The sequence below is a fragment of the Ciconia boyciana genome, chromosome 4 (assembly GCF_034638445.1).
Source record: "Ciconia boyciana chromosome 4, ASM3463844v1, whole genome shotgun sequence".
Lineage (NCBI taxonomy): Eukaryota > Metazoa > Chordata > Aves > Ciconiiformes > Ciconiidae > Ciconia > Ciconia boyciana.
This window is the reverse complement of record NC_132937.1, coordinates 48,105,425-48,123,388: the sequence shown is the minus strand read 5'-3', so window position 1 is coordinate 48,123,388 and position 17,964 is coordinate 48,105,425. Positions and strand designations below refer to the sequence as shown.

The 17,964-nt window shown below is 37.7% G+C and overlaps 1 protein-coding gene across 3 annotated transcripts in view; it reads left to right on the top strand.

Moving 5' to 3' along the window:
- The window catches only part of PLGRKT (plasminogen receptor with a C-terminal lysine), a 30,200-nt gene that overhangs the window by 434 nt on the left and 11,802 nt on the right, over window positions 1-17,964 (top strand). For all 3 annotated transcript variants that reach the window (XR_012042202.1, XM_072859833.1, XM_072859832.1), the window contains exon 2: window positions 50-136. Coding sequence is in view for 2 of the 3 variants with exons in the window: in XM_072859833.1 (XP_072715934.1) it covers window positions 56-136 (81 nt within the window). In the remaining variant the exon portion in view is untranslated. The remainder of the gene's footprint in view (window positions 1-49; window positions 137-17,964) is intronic.

Sequence of the window (17,964 nt, the reverse complement as noted above, 5' to 3'; positions counted from 1 at the left end):
TGTTTCCCGCCGCGCCGGCCTCACCTGCCTCGTCTCTTCTGCGCTCCAGGGCACGATGGGGTTCGTCTTCTCGAAGTCCATGAACGACAGCCTGAAGGCTCAGCAGGAGTTTATGCTCATGAACTCACGGCTTCAGGTAACGCATACGCTGGTGGCGGTGTGGAGGAAGGTCACCCACGGCCCGCTGTCTGCAGAGAGCTGGGCTTGCGGCTTCCCCTGCTGAGGTTTGCTCTCCTCCCAGGGTTAAAAGGTGCTCCGCCAGTCCCGGTGTGGTCGTCTAACACGGCGAGTTCAAATGTGTAAAGCACCTATTCTCTGCATCTAACAACTTCCTCAGAAGTCTATGTTAACAAGTTGTAGAGGTGGAAACTATCCTTATGGTAGCCAGACCCTAAAAATACAGTTTTGGAAACTTACCTTGAACAGTCCCTTGAAGCACAACTGGGCTACTCCAGTGTTAAGCAACATGTATATATTAAAGTGAATCAGTAACAGCATGGTTACTAAAACGTGGATATCATTCTCTTAAAATACATGAGTTAAATATGTTTCAACTCTTCCACTACACAAAATCTGTAAAACAACTCTTTCTTTAGGTTCAGTTAGGTAACTGCAGTTATTCCACGTTACTAGGAAGGCACTACACAGCTGTTCATTGTTCTAGAAATCTCAGGCTAAATAGGGCATAGAGGATTGTTTATTCCCTCTCATAAAATAATAAAATAGCAGAGAAAGAGAAGGAAAACCAGTTGGACTAAGGTTTGGAAAGTTGTGCTGAACAGAATTTACAGTGTAGCACTAGTTGTAGCTTTCTGATCTGTTGTTAGGTATCTTATGATCTGTAACTTGTTTATATACTAAATGCTAGAATGCAATCTGAAGGACTTAGCTGGAGTTTGTCCCTTAGTTTTGCGTTTAAATTAGTTACAGGTAAATTGAAAATGTTTAAAGTAGTGATGGATGAACTTCCAATTTATTAAGTTGCCAGTAGATGGCATATTCTAGTTTTCAAAGCAGCGTGCAGATAGGTTTTGTGGGATCACATGTAAACTGAACTCTGGAGATGACCCTGGAAACGTGGCTAGGAAGGAAAAAGATAGCATAAGGAAAGATGATATAATAAAATACTGGATAGCTCTTAACTGTTCAAAGAAAATCAACTTTTGACAAGGTTTGTAAACATAATTTTCTGTCTGTGGTGGGTCATATGTTTCTCAGATGCAACCACAAGTTTTGTGTACAAACAATTTATTTTTTTCCCTATACAGAGGGGCTCCTCCCACCCCCAGAGTTTTTGGAAATCCAAATGACGTGAAGGCTTTCAGTTTGAGAGAATGATGTTGAAATTAAAGTGGAGGCTTGCTTCGTGATACGCTTCTCTGCTGTGCAGAGTGAAAGGCAGACTTGAGGAAAGAGCTTGAATTCAGGCTAGCATTTGTAGGGTGCTGCAGGCTTTGTATGGCAAACAGTCTTTGGCATCTTGACCCCAGGTGTCTAACAGCTCTAGTTCTAGCCCAAATGCTCAGGCTAACATAAAAAATAAACTCCTTTTAGGACAATTACAAAAAAGCCCTTTCAAGATTGCATACAAAATTTTTGCAAGTTGCTCTTTAGAAACTCTCCCTGTGTTATATTTCTTCTTTTTGACAATAGTAATAGTCCACATAGTAAATTTCTTTCTAACACTACAAATGCATGATCATATCTGATTTGTACTATGTTTGCAGACATACCAGCCATGTTCGAAAACCTGCATCTTTTAAAAATGCGTAAAGTGGGTAGTTATGTCAAGTACAAAAGACGCAGTGGGGGCAAGAGGAGGGCTAAATTTTGTGTCATAAGGGGATGGAAGAAAATAGCTCTGCTCTGAGCTTAGGGAGAGTGTAGGGAAGAGGAAAAGACTGCCAGTTGTCTTTTCCATATCTTGAGTAAAGCCTGTGATGTGTCTGGAGTCTAGTGTTAGGCAAACTACTTTCAGGCTATTTTTGGAAAATAGTATAGCCTGATTTATTTGCTTTTAGACAGAAATTGTAACTAGAAATACCTGGAGAAGTTAAGTCATGCTAGGACCAGTATGAAATAGCTTAACTTAAAGCATTAGATACGGTCTTATCGTGAAATACTGGGATTTGGATGCTATCAATTCTCCCATCTTCCTCTGAAAACCATCACATTTATTAATAAAATAGAAGCTTCCACTTCAAGCAATATGACGTATTTGCTACGAGAGATTCAAAAACATTAATTTTTTAAAAATGTAAATCTATCCCAAAACAACATGTGGAATCAAAAGCTCTTGGAGCTTTTCCTAGCTTCTGAATGTACTTTGGAGTGTCCCATGATTACAGTGTTGAGGGAATAGGGTACTATTGTTACTCAAAGTCAATTGGTGTCAATTAAGAAGTCATCAAAACTGTTTCTCGTAGAACGCCCTCCCTACTAGCAGTGATGGTGCGACACTGCTCAGAAATGAACTAGTAAGTCTTTGGGTTGACGTGGAGCAAAACACAGCGGGTGTTGGTGACAGAGTCAGAATCTGTAAAGGCTTCTCCTGTTCCTTGTAGATGAGGAGGAGTCATAAAGTTACTCTAAATTGTTTGGAGCAGGATTTTTGTGCTATCAGTCTCCAGAACACATTTTTCTTTTTTTTTCTTTTTTTTTTTTAAAGCAAAAAAAAAATTAGGTATATGCTCTCCTCTGAATGGAGAGAAGAAAGAGAGCTGTTCAGTCCTTGACTTACCTGCTGTGGAGGATTGTAGGTTGGAAGGAGACTGTTGCAAAAATAGGAAGGCAAGTAACATGACAGAAATTGATAAAGGCCCCTCCAAATCCCAAGCCTTAGTGCATGCTAAAGCTCAGTCAGTTTTAGAGTGGCTCTGCTGTGTGCTGGACACCCAAACCAGCTCGACTACTTCAGAATAAGAGAGTGTTAAAAGATGTTTTAAAGTTGTGTGCATATTTTTTTCTTTATACTCTTCTTGGGATAACTCTGAAAATAAGGGATTGTGGCCTTGTAAATTGTGTCTTAATGCTTTTTGGAAGAATAATAAAAACTCAGCTGTCAGTTTGCCTTGATGTTGAAGGACTTGCCAGTTGTTTATATTGTCTTGGTATGGCTCCAGAATGAAATACCCGTCTATATCAAGTGAAGACTGTTTATGGTAGAAGTTTGTTGAGGCTTCATTTTTATCATGAGAGGGCTCCTTGAAATGTAACTTGCAAAATTCTTTCCAAACACTTAATATATCAGATCTACAGCTCAGGCCTAGCATATGGCCTTGCTAAGTGCTTTTAGCATGGCTGAATGGGTAAGAGAGGAGGTTCCAGGTCTCAAAGCATTTATAGCAGATTATTTATTTTCATGAGCTATGTGGGTGCTCTTAACACAATTAAAAGCAAGAATGTCATGTATTTCTTTTGTTGAAGTGCTATGTTCTGTACTTTCTGTTCTGGTTAGACTTTTATTCCTTGCCATTTTTTTCAACAACCCAAATGTACACCTTGAAAAAGCTATTTCAGTAACCATTTACTAAGAAAGTCCTTTCAGATGTACAAGGCAACCTGGAAAAAGATACACATTTTGAAACTGACAACTAAGAATGCAGCAATATTTGTGGCTGATCATTCATTCCACAGTATGGATTAGAACACTTCATATATAACCTTTTTTATTTGATTTTTCTAGACAGTGACATTCCTTGATGAACAGGTGGTTCTCTTTATAGGAAATTGGCTGAATTCACATACTTTGAAGCTTGCTAAAGACTTTATTGTGATGAGACAGGCTTAAGTGTGATTAGTGCATCATATAAGTACATTGTCTTCAAATAATTAAAAAAAATTAGAACAACCTTGTATACTCTATATGTAGTGTTATTTAGAGCGATAAGAAGCAAAATCATGGTAGAAAGTCATGGCACAATACAAATTAACACTTTAATTTCTTACTGTTAATGAATTCAAATCTAGGACTACACAGAGCAAAGCTCACTAAATTAACTTTGCACTACAGGAGAATATTTCTGTCCTGATGTGTAAAAGATATTCTAAGTGCAACTTAAAGATTTTTACTGTAGCGTAAAGACACAAAAAAGCCTAAGCTCTCCTGTGAATTTTTTGCTAAGCTTTCTCATGCATGTAGAGGAATCAAAAGTGCTTTCTTTTGTTTTGAATGAAACCCCACCTACTCAGTACTATGCCATTCCCTCCTTGCCCCCACCAGTTAGATTTTAGTTTATGCCCTGCTGTTATTTTTGTAGAGGCAATACCACTTTTGGCTCTTAAAAGTTGCTTTTCCTTGCTTTGCTTGGGAAACTCTACACAGGGGAAACCAAGTAAATTCCCAGGTTTCCTGTATGTAGGCTGTAAGTACTCATTGAACTACACGAAAGGTAACTGTTCAGAGGAGGAGGCTGAGATTTTGTTTTATAAGTGTTTTTTGGGGGTATTTTTCTAGTGATATTATGAGAGTTGAATGACATGAAGATATCGTTATGTGTGTGAGAATAATACTGCATAGTAAACAGTGGTTTCTAGTCTATGAAATTAAAAAATTTTAATCCTTGTAGCATTTGAAATCCTTGGTAACTTTTTTCAATTATATCTCAATGTATAAGGTGTTTTCTTACTTAACAAAAATAAATTTTTCATTGGAACTCCACAAAGAATTGGTGGTAAACCAAGTCCTTTAATCACTAGTCTTTTTACTCTCTCATATATTAGCTTGCAACATCATTAATAATGAGATCTGAATTGATGACTAGTTTGTAGTTTTGTTATAGAACTCTTTTTTTTTTTAACATGAGATGACCAAAATGGGAAGGCAGTATCTGACTGATTTGTTTGTGATATCTTTATGTATAATAATCATACCTAAGGGATTAAGCATTCTCTTGACGTTGTCTAGCTATTGGTTTTCACCTAGATACCGTTGTGGGAAAAGTGTACAAAAAAACAATGAGGAGAAAGAGAGCAATGATTTTGGTCAGAGAATGGAAGAGAAAAATCTGTTGTATAGGGGACTGCCTAGTGAAGTGAAGTAAATGAGGGCAGGTCAGCTCAAAAAGCAAGAATTGTGTAGCTGGAGTTTAAGTCATGTGGAAAAGATTAATTCCTAGCTTTGTTGAATTGCTAAATGTGATACTGATCAGGTTCTAAACAATGAACTTCTTTCTCCAATAATTTAGAGCACAAGGAATTCTCTAAACTATCGCAGAGCATTTTTACTCTGTTTTTAAAAAACAAACCACCAAACCAAAAAACAGAAAATGAGAAACCTCTGTGTTTTCTCCAAACAAAACAATACATCACATTCCTCCATCCTAAAAAATTGTTCCTAGTATAGCAGCACAATAGGAGCATTTTGCTGTCACAGCAGATCTTAAGTAAACAAGTCTAGAACATATTTGGTCCTTGCAGAAGCTTTTATGCGTGACAACGTGCTGGAGTTCCTGCAGCAGAAACTCTTCTGCAGAGTTTGGAGGCCTGTACATGCACAAGTAACACAGGTACACAGCCTGAGAAACAAGTAGGAAGAACAAGAGCTGTTTCTGGTCACAAAACTGCAACATCATGGGAGTAACTGAGACATGGTAGGACAGCTCATGCAACTGGAAATCTGTAATGGACAGATACAAGCTCTTCAGGAAAGACAGGTAGGGAAGACAAGGAGAAGGACTGCCCATGATGTGAAGGAGTAGCTTGTGGGCTAAGGTCAGAGGAGAGGCCACAAAGCATGACACTGTGGTGGGAGTCTGCTGGAGACCACTGATCAGGGTGATGAAGTACATGAAGCTTTTAAACAACTGAAGAAAGCCTTGGGATTACTGACTCTGGTTCTCATGAGATTTCAGTCTCTCTAACATCTGCTGGAAGGGCCATAAAGCAGGACATAAGCAATTGAGTACATTTCTGGAAAATGTGAGGAATAACTGTTTGATACAGGTAGGTACAGGGTGGGCCATCCAAGGCTCATGTGCAGTGGGATTTGTTACTCACAAATAGGGAAGAACTGATTTGGGGATGTAATATCAAAGGCAGTCTTGGTTGTGGTGGGAAGATCATGGTCCTGAGAGGACTGAGGAAAGCAGGTAGCACAGTGCAGACCCTGGACACTGGGAGAGCAGATTTTGTCTTATTCAGGGAACTGGTAGGTGAGATGCCATAGGAGGCAGCTCTGGAGGATAAAGGAGTTCAGGAAAGCTGACATGTTTAAGGACAACCTCCTGCTAGTGTCCCTGGCAAGACAGAGCCCCTGGCAACAATACAGGCTGGGGGCTTACAACTGGTGAGCAACTCTGTGGAGATGGAGGGGACAGCAGAAGACAGCGACCAGAGCATAAGCTGGCAGTATGTCCTGGCAGCAAAGTGGGTCAAAAGGACCAACAACAAGGGCTTTGTAAGCAGTAGTGCAGCCAGAAGGTTGAGGAAAGGACTGTTGCCTTCTGTTCAGTGCTTTGTTAAATGCATTTAAATACTGCATCCAGTTTTTGCCCTCCTTCTCTTCCTCCGATACAAGAAAAATGTAGATGAAAAGGAGCAAGTTTAGCAGCGGACCATCAAGATGGTCAAGGGCTGGAGCAGTTCTTGAGAGAAGGCCAAGTAAGCTGGACTTACTCAGCCTTCTGGGGTGCAGGATCCAACAGCAGCCCCTCAGCAACTGTGAGGATGTTATCAAGAAAGCGGAGCCAGAGTGTTGACATTGGTGGAATGCAGGAGGTTGAGAGATAGTAGGTGTATGTTGAAACAGGACGGGGGGAGCAGTTCAGACTGAATATAAGTAGAAACCTTTTCCCCCACAAGGACAGCCCAGCAGAGGCCCAGTGAAGCTGTGCAACCTCCATCCTTGGAGGTTTTCAAGACCTGACTGGATGAAGCCCTCAGCAACCTGGTTTGATCACATAGCTGACCCTGTTCTGAGCAGGACTTACTGAGGTCCCATCCAACCAGAGTTATTCTATGATGCTCTGACCGCTATGGAAGCAGGCACAGACTGTGGCCCACTGTATTTTGTGGATCCTACGAGGCAGGATTTCCTCACATCTGCTTCTTCCCAGACTGAGAGTTGTGATGAGTTACTGCCTGATGTCTGCACTCCTGTTGAGCACCACATGCATAGCAGCTGTCTGTTGAAACAAGCTGTGAGCTGGTCTAACTTTTAACTGACAGTTGTTAGCTAGACTTTAGGTATGTGTAAGGGATACTGATACAGAAGTAACATCACAAGGATGGGAATTCAGAATTAAAGCCTCAGTGTGCCCTGCATATCAGATTGCAAAAACTAAGCAAAAATCTGATTGTCTGTGGGAATAATTTACTTGAAAAATAATTGTACAACCTCCTGTATATTTTAAAAGTTTTATAATATATATTGCTGTATTCACAGGTAAGTTTCCCCAGTATTGCTCAATATTACCTATCCAGCAGTAGCATGTACATAAATTAGTCAAAATCAGCAGTTCCAGTAAGAAGCTATAACCATGATTTAAGCAAAACTCGTTACAAAAGTCTTGCTTTAAGATTACAGCAAGTTGGTTCTGCCAGACTTTCAGGGACAGATCAGACTGATAAGAGTAGAAGACTGGAGGTGTGGAATTCTTGAAAAATGTAAGTTTTAGGAGAAAGTAATACAGGAAGAGTCAAAAATCACTGAAGGTGCTGGAAAGAAAAAGTTAGTGCTCAGGGTGTATCATCATTTCTGTGGCTAACAGGTTTTTTTTTGTTGTTGTTTTGGGATAGCAGTTCAGAGTGATTTGGAGTTTTGTTCAGTTGAGTTTTGGGGTTTTTTTTTCCCAGCAAGAGAATTCCTTATCAGACAAAAGGATAATCTTCTCCGTGGGAAAGCATAATTGCATTCGGGAGTCAGAGGTAATCCTCCAAATTAATCTTTGCTGGGAGCCACGTTACCTTTGAGAAAATAAACAGGCTAGGAAAATAATATACTTCTGACAAATCTTGTATTTACCCATAATAAAAATGTTTGATTATAACCTCCCAGCTGCAATATGAATCTCTGGATAGTCTCACTCCCCTTCTCCTGCCATCCTTCCTCTCTCCCTGTTTTATTATGTCAGACTGTAAAGTGCATTCTTCTCCCCAGGTAATATTGGATAGCCAGGAAACAGCCATAGATCTGCTTTCACAGCAGTTAGTCTTTGGGAGTTTATAGACTTGCTCCCTGTGTGGGCATGGGAAAGGTTCCATACTCCTTGGTGAAAAAAATGCCAATATCAACTTAGCTGGAAAAGTAAGGGGTTGATTTTTCTGTTCTGACAATGCAGTGCAATTACACCTTCTTTTCTGAAAATCCATGCCAGCCTCTCCTTGTTTTTCAAATCTTTTCCCTCTTTTGGGATCCCCAACATCATGCAGGTTCATTTTGAGCCATGGGAAGACTGCATTATTCTATTCTAATGAGGGCCAGCCTGTGGTATTGAAGCTTCTGTACAGTTCTGTACCTAATTGGATACATTTATGCTCCAAGCTCTTTTTTTTTTCCCCTTCATGGTGGTGGGTTGTTGTGGTTTTTTTTTTCCTGCTTTGTTTGAACAGCTCCTTTTGAAGCTTTGGCAGTGATAGAAAATAATAAGGGAAATAAGAACTAGAGGCATTTTTCCCCAGTTAGTGAAAATTAAGTTGAATAGCTGGGCAGATAGTATAAAACATTGCTAGGCAAACTCATCCTCCAGTGCAATGATGCATAGTCTGACTTCTTAAAGATGAAAAAGAATATAGCAGTTTCTTCTGTAAGTGAAATATTCTTTTGGACACAGCACAGACATGCCAAAACCATATTTGACTCTTGCAGATTCTGTACCTATGGAAATAACTAACTTAGTTCATTCAAATTATAAATCACAAGATTTCTACTTCTGAAAATGACTCTTAAGTGTTCTGTGCTTTCATCTGTTCTTCAGCGCTTGCCTATGGAGAAAGATGTATGCATTTTAAACTGTATGTACAAGCTTTGGAACGTGCATTCATGATTCAGCTTGAAGTGAAGTTACTGTTGAGTGTTTTCCATGTCTGCAAATGGCTCTAATGCTCTCAGTCTCATAAGAATATGCTTTGGAACATTATTTCATCATAATGTTAATGTGTAAACATTAATTTCATTAGACTGTAATTTGATGTTATAAAAGTTGTGTGACAAAAGTATTTGTATTTGGAAAAACTATCAAAAACTCAGTGAAAGCATAGATAAAGGCAACTTAATATCATATTTTTTTCTTTCGTCTACACTGTCAGCACTTGGTTAGAGGCAAAACATAGCATGATTGCATTACTTTCCTGCCAGGGTTGTATTGCCTTAAGAGGTTTGCATTGAATGGCAATAAATGAAAGGAATGAGGCAGTTTCTCTTCATATTCAACAATTTGTCCTTAAATCTGAAATGAAAGTATAGAAGTGCCCTGTAGCAAGCTTCTTAATAGACCATGTCTTATGACCAAATTATATTGGATTTTTTTCTGAATTAAAGTAATAATAATAGTCAAAAATAGTCAGACCTATTATAAGTGATGGTAAAGGACCAGAACATTTCAATTTATATCGAGACACTCAGCAGTTTCTCAAAATAAAATCCGGCCATAATTCAATGAAATGTTGTTTGTGTAAAATTTTAGATTGGAGGACTGGTTTAGTATTCTGATTGTCTTGATGAATTGGAAAATGCTTGAAATAATAGGCAATGGTATAATAGGTAATAGAATAAGTACCAGTCCAGAGCATCATATCCAAGAAGGAAGAGTTAAATAGATTAACCGAGTGTAAGTGATTAGACTTCAGAGCTTAAAAAAGACCTAGGTTTTATATACTTGTGCATAAATATTGGAGTATTTTTTATATATATATATATATATTTATCAGTATATATCAATATATATTTTTATATATTGTATCAATATATATTTATATACTGATACATAAGCCAAGTCAACAGCACAGATTCTTGTAAAAAGCAAATGTAATTGTGGATTTATTAACCAGGGGATAAAATTACTCAATTTGCACTACTGATGACTTTTCTGGGAAAAAAGATTTTTATACTTCTTTTACTGAGCAGACAAGCTGTGAAAAGTTCAGCGGATGGTAGTAAGAATAATAAAGGCATTTGAATGTATGAGGAAAGGATGAAAAAAGTGTATTTGTCTGTTGCTATAAACACATCTGTTATGAATTTTAAGTTTGTGTGTGTTCATGGTGGTTTTTTAATCTACTCATTTTTCTCATACATCCTTCTAGACGTATTGAGTCTTTTCCATTGCAAAAGCAGGCAAGCAAGAATTGCAATAAATATTAGGAGACTTTGAGTGTTTAACTGTCATTGTATGTGTTACTAAGAAAGGCAGTGAAATCTGTCACTGGTGGTCTTGACTGGGATAAATAAATGTCTGTTTCAGCTCCCCACTTTCAGGCTAACTTTAAAGAGCCTCTGAATATGCTTTCTAGTCTTATCCTCATGACTATGCAAACACAGAAGCTGAAGTACCTGAACAGAATGCAGGTCCAGTTAACTGAGGGCTGGCTAGCACATAATGACTCTTTCTTCTACATCTGTCTTGCACTTAATACTGTTTCTTCCTTAGCAACATCTCTTTTCCAACCTTACAATTTCTAACCAGCTCAAACACATAAGTAAATGTGATTTTATTTTTATTTTTTTTAAATACAGAAAATACCTGTTTTCCAGGACTTAACACTGATTTCTGTGTGAATGTTACTGTATTATATCGTGTTACCAGTGAGATTTTTATCTACCAAAGATAAAACAGTTGTAACTTCAGTTATACAGCTGTTTGTAATTGCTGTTTGGTTTTCATCTCAATGTCTTTTTGAAAATGTACACAACAATCATAAGGTTTATATATATGCCCAGTAAGAAATAAGTTTAAAACTTTCAAGAGGAGTTTTGTTTCTTATTGGGAAGTATCTGATAATCTAGTCATCCTCCTAGTGGTTTTTTAATTTCTTACTTTTTAAGAAACAGAAGTTTCTGTGGTAACGTATGTGACAGGATATAGCAAAAGAGACAGCTGAAGCATTTTAAATATTTGTTCAAGTGAAAAATGAGATTACTCATTTAGCATAGATAAAGTACAAGCAGTATTTGTACCTGCATAGTTAAGATAAATGTTTTTTATACAAATATGTACACCTTCCTTAAGTTATTGTTTTTGTGAGATTTGAATTGAATAATGGATTCTACTGTCCTTAAGATATATATTAATACATAACACTTTGCTGAACTTCCTATTCTACTGCAGATACTGAGAATTTTGTGAGGGAGAGATGAAGAAAACCTGACTCTGCCTTTCTCTCCCCAGTTAGTTTTAAACTGGGAAAGAATTTGTATTTGAGGTGAAGGTTTTAGATGCGTAATTTTTATTTCAGTTAAATTAAAAATGTATTTAAAATTTAAAGATGCTCTTACAAGATAGGTCAGTAAGAGTTTTATGACAAACTAGACATTGGGCCACATTCTGTTTTAGTAATTCAACTTAAAGACAAATGCAAAATGTTAATGAAAACCAGAGAAGAAGAAAACAGAACTTCTGAAAAGGGAAAATATTAATGTCTGTTCAATATGTAGTAGACTGAGAGTATTCCATCTTAGACAGGTAAGACAAATTGACTTAATAAGCCTATCATTTTGTTCTTGGTAGGGACCTGTATCTTTTACATGTTCCTCTCCTTATCCTAGGATGCTTTTTGAGTAATGAGCTAAAAGTAGGAATGGAAAAGAGCATATAAGAAAGTATGAGTAAGGGGCAGGAGGAGATAGTCTCCGTTTTATTTGAAGATGAAGTATATTTGCAAATAGTGTTGTGGGATTCTGTTGGGTTTTTTCATAATGAATTCAATTAACCCATTACTCAATCAACATACTATTGATGATTTACCAGTTGATCATAAAACGAGGTGGCTGTTGAAAGGCATACATGTGCTATGTTTTGACTCTTGGCAGGAAGAAAAATGGCTAATGTTAAAATGCCAATGAGTTTCTAAACAATAAAACTTCTTTTTGTGCTTTATCACTTTCATTGATCAAAAAAGAAAGAGAACTGACACATGCTTATGCATAGGCTGCTTCTATGGAGTCCTTCCTGTGCCTAGTAATACTTTGTGTGATGACATTCTTTCCGTCTACAGATTTGCCAACTTATCTTTGTTAGTAAAAGATCAGCCACCTCTATGATGATACCTGAAAAATTTAATTTTTCCTAATGTCTTAGACACTGAGTAATTTTCTGCAGGGTTTTGTAAGTCCCTAACCTTTTCCTCTCTAAAGTTTTCACTGAGAATTAGTCAAAAGGATTTTTTTTAAGTTCTAGTACAATGAAAACAATTGTTCCCTTTCTTCCGTGTGAAGTAAAATGTAAGCAAGCTTTCCCTTTCCTGACTACTACCATCCTTTTCCCTTTGGGGTGGGAAATAGCTAGATTTGTTTTCTATTGACAAGATACTAGTAGCGCTTATGGCACCTCTAATGCATTTGTCTTGAAGCATTAGGAAAATTGTTTTGCCCCTTAGGTGATCTGGGCTTAATTCAGGAAATAAATGCTCTCTGGTAATAATTCTATATCCTTATTAGTTTGCATGCATCAAATGGAACAGAACAAGATGAATGATATCTGTATTGAGGAAGATTAGAACAATCCATCTCGCAGGAAAAAAGCTGGTTTGGTTGGTATTAGCTGGGAGACTGTATGCTCTGCGTGATCACTGTGAAGAAATAAATGCAATGGTTTACAAAGAGCAGATTTTAATAGCCGTTTCTAATATGCAAGCACTACCAGCAAGAGATGCAAAACAGACTGATTGCTCCACCAGTAATGAGACAAATGTTAATTAAATCTGTTCGGTGGAATCAATTCTACCAGTCTTTTTGCTGGGGAATATCGGTGACTAACTAGTACCTATCGTTGGGGATGCAGCTTGCTTAGGTAAAACTTTTGTCTTGCTTGGAGGTGCACTTGCAGCTAACCCTTACACGTGTAGGCTTAGTTTGTTGGGGGGATTTAACTGACTTCAAAGAAAAAATGCCTTCTGAACGTGCCTCCTTTAATGCTATGAATTTTCTATAGTTCCTTCCCTCTTAGTAGAGCAAACCTACCATTTTAGTCTTCTGCTGTTAAGTCCACTGAAGTTGAATCTGGCCATTTACTTGTTTTCCTGTGAAATATTATTTCTTGAATGCTAAGTTTAAAAAAAAAAAGGGGGGGGGGGGCGGCAGAGGAGGAGCCCTGTATTGAGCAGAACTCAGAGAACCCAGGGGGTACAATGGATAAGTAAAGCGATCTTATATGTATTTTAATTCCGTAACAAAAACCGTGTAAAGAGAGCCACAGTAATTTTGTAAGTCAGAATCTGAAATGGATAGGAAGAAACATCATATTTGCAGGTTTTGTTGGTATTATAATGCCCTTTCATACTGCACTATCATCTTACAGCCATTTCTTCTGGTTTTCATTTTTGATTCAATGCTCTGAGTCTTTATTTCTCTTTTAAAAAACAGGTTTATGAGGCATACAAGGAGCGACTGGGGGATTGAGGGATGGAAATAACAAATTGAATAGTTCTTACTTACTCAGTTATTAGTCAGATTCCGAAATTACTTGGTATTGTAATGTTAACGGTTTGTCTTACACTGCTTGATCTCTTTTACTATTCCTACAGCATTTTACATAACTGGCTATCCAGTGACTTTGGTTTGTCTTTATAGAGCTTGTATAAAACTCTTGAGAATTCTAAACACTGATAACAGTACCTTAAAATTTTGCTTACTCTGTAGATAAGATTATTAAATGCAGGTGAAGGACACCCTTCTTCACTCGGTTACATGTTTGTTGCTCAAAGGCCACACAGCAGAAGCATGGAAATGCTAGGTTACTGCCAAGAAATCTTACTTTCGTACCACGGTCCATTGGGTTGAGCCTCTCCTTTGCAGAGCTTAAAATGTTATTTTCTTTTTATGTGGCATGCAATTCCAATAACTTTTTGACAACAACAGGGATATAAAGGATTTTTTTTCAGTGCAGTTTACATTCTGTCTTGTGGCTAATATTGTGTGATCCCTTTCTTTTTATGGTAGCTCTTAGCTTGTAAATATCTTGTAATGTGTCTTTGCACTTGGAAGCTTTAAAATTTGAGTTTTCTTTTTAGAGCGTGTAGTTTCTTGCAGTGCTAATAATTTTAATTGCTCTGTGTACTTGATGTGAAAAATATTTGCAAACAAGCTTTGAAGCAGTAGGATAAAACATTTAAGTCTGATTTATTTTAACTGTTTGATCTAGAGGTCCATTTCCTGGCAATTCTGTGTGCATGTTGGTCATAGAACCAAGCAGGCACTGCATAATTATTACAAGTTGTCATCTCTGTATTGCACTCTGGTGGCTTACAATGGTGTTGTAAACATAGGTATCACTATTCTATTTTCCATTTATTTTTGCTGAACAACCATTTGCAGCAGATTCTGGTTTTGCACATTGATTAGGAAGGGTGACACCTAGGACGAGTCACATAAGCCTTTAATCTTTCGTCTGCTTATGGAATGCCAGGTGCATTGCTACTGCAAGGAGTTTGTGCAGCTACTTGACTATGCTACCTGTACACCAACTTTTATATGTGTTTTGTAAGTGATTTGCAGATTTTTGTATGTGTGACTGTCACATATTTGAAAAATAAAGCCTTATTTTCATTGTGCTTCTGAGTACTCAGAGGTTAGAAGTTACTAGTTGTTTAAAGAACACTTTCAGAGTCTCTGATCATTGAAAAACTGTAAGTGAAAATAACCTTCTATTATAGGCACAGTAGCTGTGGCCTATAACAGATGTGCAAGAGATTGGCCTGTGACAAAACTGGAGGTTCTTTTAATATGAGTGTAAGGATATTCCAACAGTTTCTTCATGTTTCTCTTTTCTTAAATTTAGATAGTTTCAGAACTTAAGCAGAGATGGTGTATATTTATCTGGCGGATAATTCCTTCTAAGGTAGATTAATTCCTTTTCTGTCTGAATATCTGTTTACCAGGCTGTCAGCATAATTATGTCTTCATGTTGGTGACATAAAATACAGTTCCCTAAATAGGTTTACTGCCATGACCATGCTCAAGCCAAGTGCTTGTCCTGCCCACTATTTTAGGGGGCTTGGGGAAAACAGCGTATCTGCCAGGAGAGTCATTAAATATGTCAGGTTGCAAACAGAGGCTTTATCCAGGGGTGGTTACTATGTCTTCCTCTGTCCAGATACATCTTGACCTGCACAAAATACATCAAAGAAATTGTATTTAATACACATGGACAGTGAAGAGACAGCATTTTGCACTGGCTCTGCTTTCCGTTTCTGTTGAGCCTTTGTACACCACCTTGCATCCCATTTGTTTTGCATTGTGCATCACCTTAATACAAAACCAAAGTAGCATCTGTTCCTTCCTACAGCATCTGAACATGAAACAGAAAGGCAGAAAGAAAGAGAGAAAACAAGCTAAGAGTCTAAAGTATCAGAAATTTCCAGTCTATCTACCAGTGTTGATGTGGCTTGTAATCTAGAGAGGACTGTTTATTTTTTTGCAAGTTGTCAAAGTTGATTAAATTATTCCAGATGAGAATTTTCTCCCACTGGATTTTAATCAATGAAATGATGGTATAAATGCTCTTGTCTATGGTTTGACATCATTGTGACAGTCTGAAGAATAATCAATAGAAATGATAAGGATGGTTACCACTGCCTAGTTTATTAGCATTATCAGTTTCGCAGTAACTGACCTTTTCCCTCTCTGCCTCACTTCTCTTCATCTGTCATGTTTCATTTTGTCAGATTGATTTCCTTTTACGATAACAGTTGGTATGTGGCAGACTTCAAATGCTAATCAGCCCTTACAGTTTCTCACACAGTGTCGAGAAACTACTAGCTGTATTTAAAGAAAAATGGGAAAGTTATTTCTAATTGGGTCCTCCTGAGAGTGTTATAAAATATAAAATATTACTTGCTACTAGTACCCATTTTATTTTGAAATACTAAACTTAAATTTTAAAATTACATGATCGATATTTATTACCAGTAAAGAAGTTGCTACTGTCATTTAAGAAAATCTGTTCATTGTGAAATTAAACTCGCAGAAATTTATGTAGGTCTTTTTTAGATTATGGTAGTAACTGTACTTGTATATGTATCTCTAAAACATGGTCTGATTGTTGTACAATGTGATTTCTTAACAGTAATAGAAAAGCATGCTTGGATGTGTACCCATGCGTCCACATCACAGCTTCAGCTCTCTTGTGCCATGCACAGCAAGCTGGCTGGGAAAACTGCAACGTCTCCCTTCCTCCCATGGTAAATCTGCACCTGAGACCCTTTACCTATAGTTTTTATGCAAGTATACTCATGTAAATAGTCCCTACTGAAGTTTTTATGGCTATATAGATGGGAGGCTTATGTATTTAAAATTAAATAGATTTTATTCCCTAAGACATGGCAGTTGGACGGTGAACTGTTATTCACCTGATGTGTATGATGTGCACCTGTGGCTTGTTTCTTCAATAATCTTCTCCCACCAGTGAGATTATTCCAAATAAGCTACAGCACACCTCTCCTAAGTTTGAATGATACACATTTTTATCTTATCACCTATAAAGTTCTACGTGTAAAGTTATGGTTTGCAGTAAAATTAATACGTACCGTTCTTAATTATTCCTTCAGATCTGCCATAATGGGAAAAGAAGCCATCTTAAATGTCATTGCAAAATAAGTCCTAAGGGAGTAGGACTGGCCTTTGTCATAAAATCTGCATGTTAATAGGTCAAAAGTCTTCTCCACCCTTTCACTGCCCCAGTGTGGCTGGCATTTTCAATAGAACACATGTGGAGGAAAATAAGACACAATTACTAAGAAATTAACAGCTGAAAATGGGATATTGATTTGAACTGCAGTCAAATATGATTTGGTTTTCTCTTTCCTCTAATTTGGAATCATCTTTTGTGGTGGACTCCTGAGTCTTTCCCTACGTAGATCTGCTTTCAAATCCTGACCTGCTTAAGGTTAATGTAATCTTAATGTAATAGTTTCGCCTTATGATCTACCAATAGTTGTTTGCCAGTGTAAAGTCAGCTTATTAGGCTGTCCTGGTCATTCAAAACTGTCAGAGCTCAAGGTGTTCAATTCAGATTGGCATGTTAAATGGGTAAGCACAAGGATATTGCCCCTGCATTCTTGGAAATTTTGAAAGATTGAGGTACGTAGGAGTTGCTTAAGTGCCCATGCAGGTGCTTAATTTTGCAACTTGGAGCATCCAAAATGAATTTAAATGCATATACTCTTCTAGAGTCAAACATTGCTCATAAACCTATTTAGCTGATCAGATGTCGGGTCTGGACATGTTAAAGCAGTCTTGATGACACAGGGTAGGTAGGTGCCCTGTCTTATGTCTGCTCTGTCAGAGTCTGCCAGAGGGGTGTTCCCTGTTGTGCTGAACATGCGTTGCTGGAGCCCACACATGGAACATGATGGCAGCATTGACCCATGTCATTCAGCAACGCAGTGGCTACAGTGCTCTCTGAAAAGAGCTCAGGCATACTCTAATCTGGTTTTTCTACAATTATTCCAGTAAGTTTAAGTTTGCAATGAAACCATGTGTTCTGGGACATCTTTGGCCATAATTGTTCCTCAGTTTTCCCTTTCCCTTTCCTTAAGGAAAGCTTGAAATCCGGTGAAGTCAGTGTGCAATTGCCCTGGAACACTTTGACTAAATCTTTTTGTTATGCAGATTCCTGTTGCAGTCCTACAGCTACAGGACGATAGTCTTTTGTTTTAGCAAGATGAAACTATGCCAAGTGACAAAACTGATCTTGGAAATGGAAAGCAAGAATGAAGATTTTTTTTCAGAATAAAGGAGGACAGAACAAAGGGCACTTCTGGCGTTTGGGAGATGTATTCCTGGGTTTGGCATAAGACTGCATAGGTTCAGAG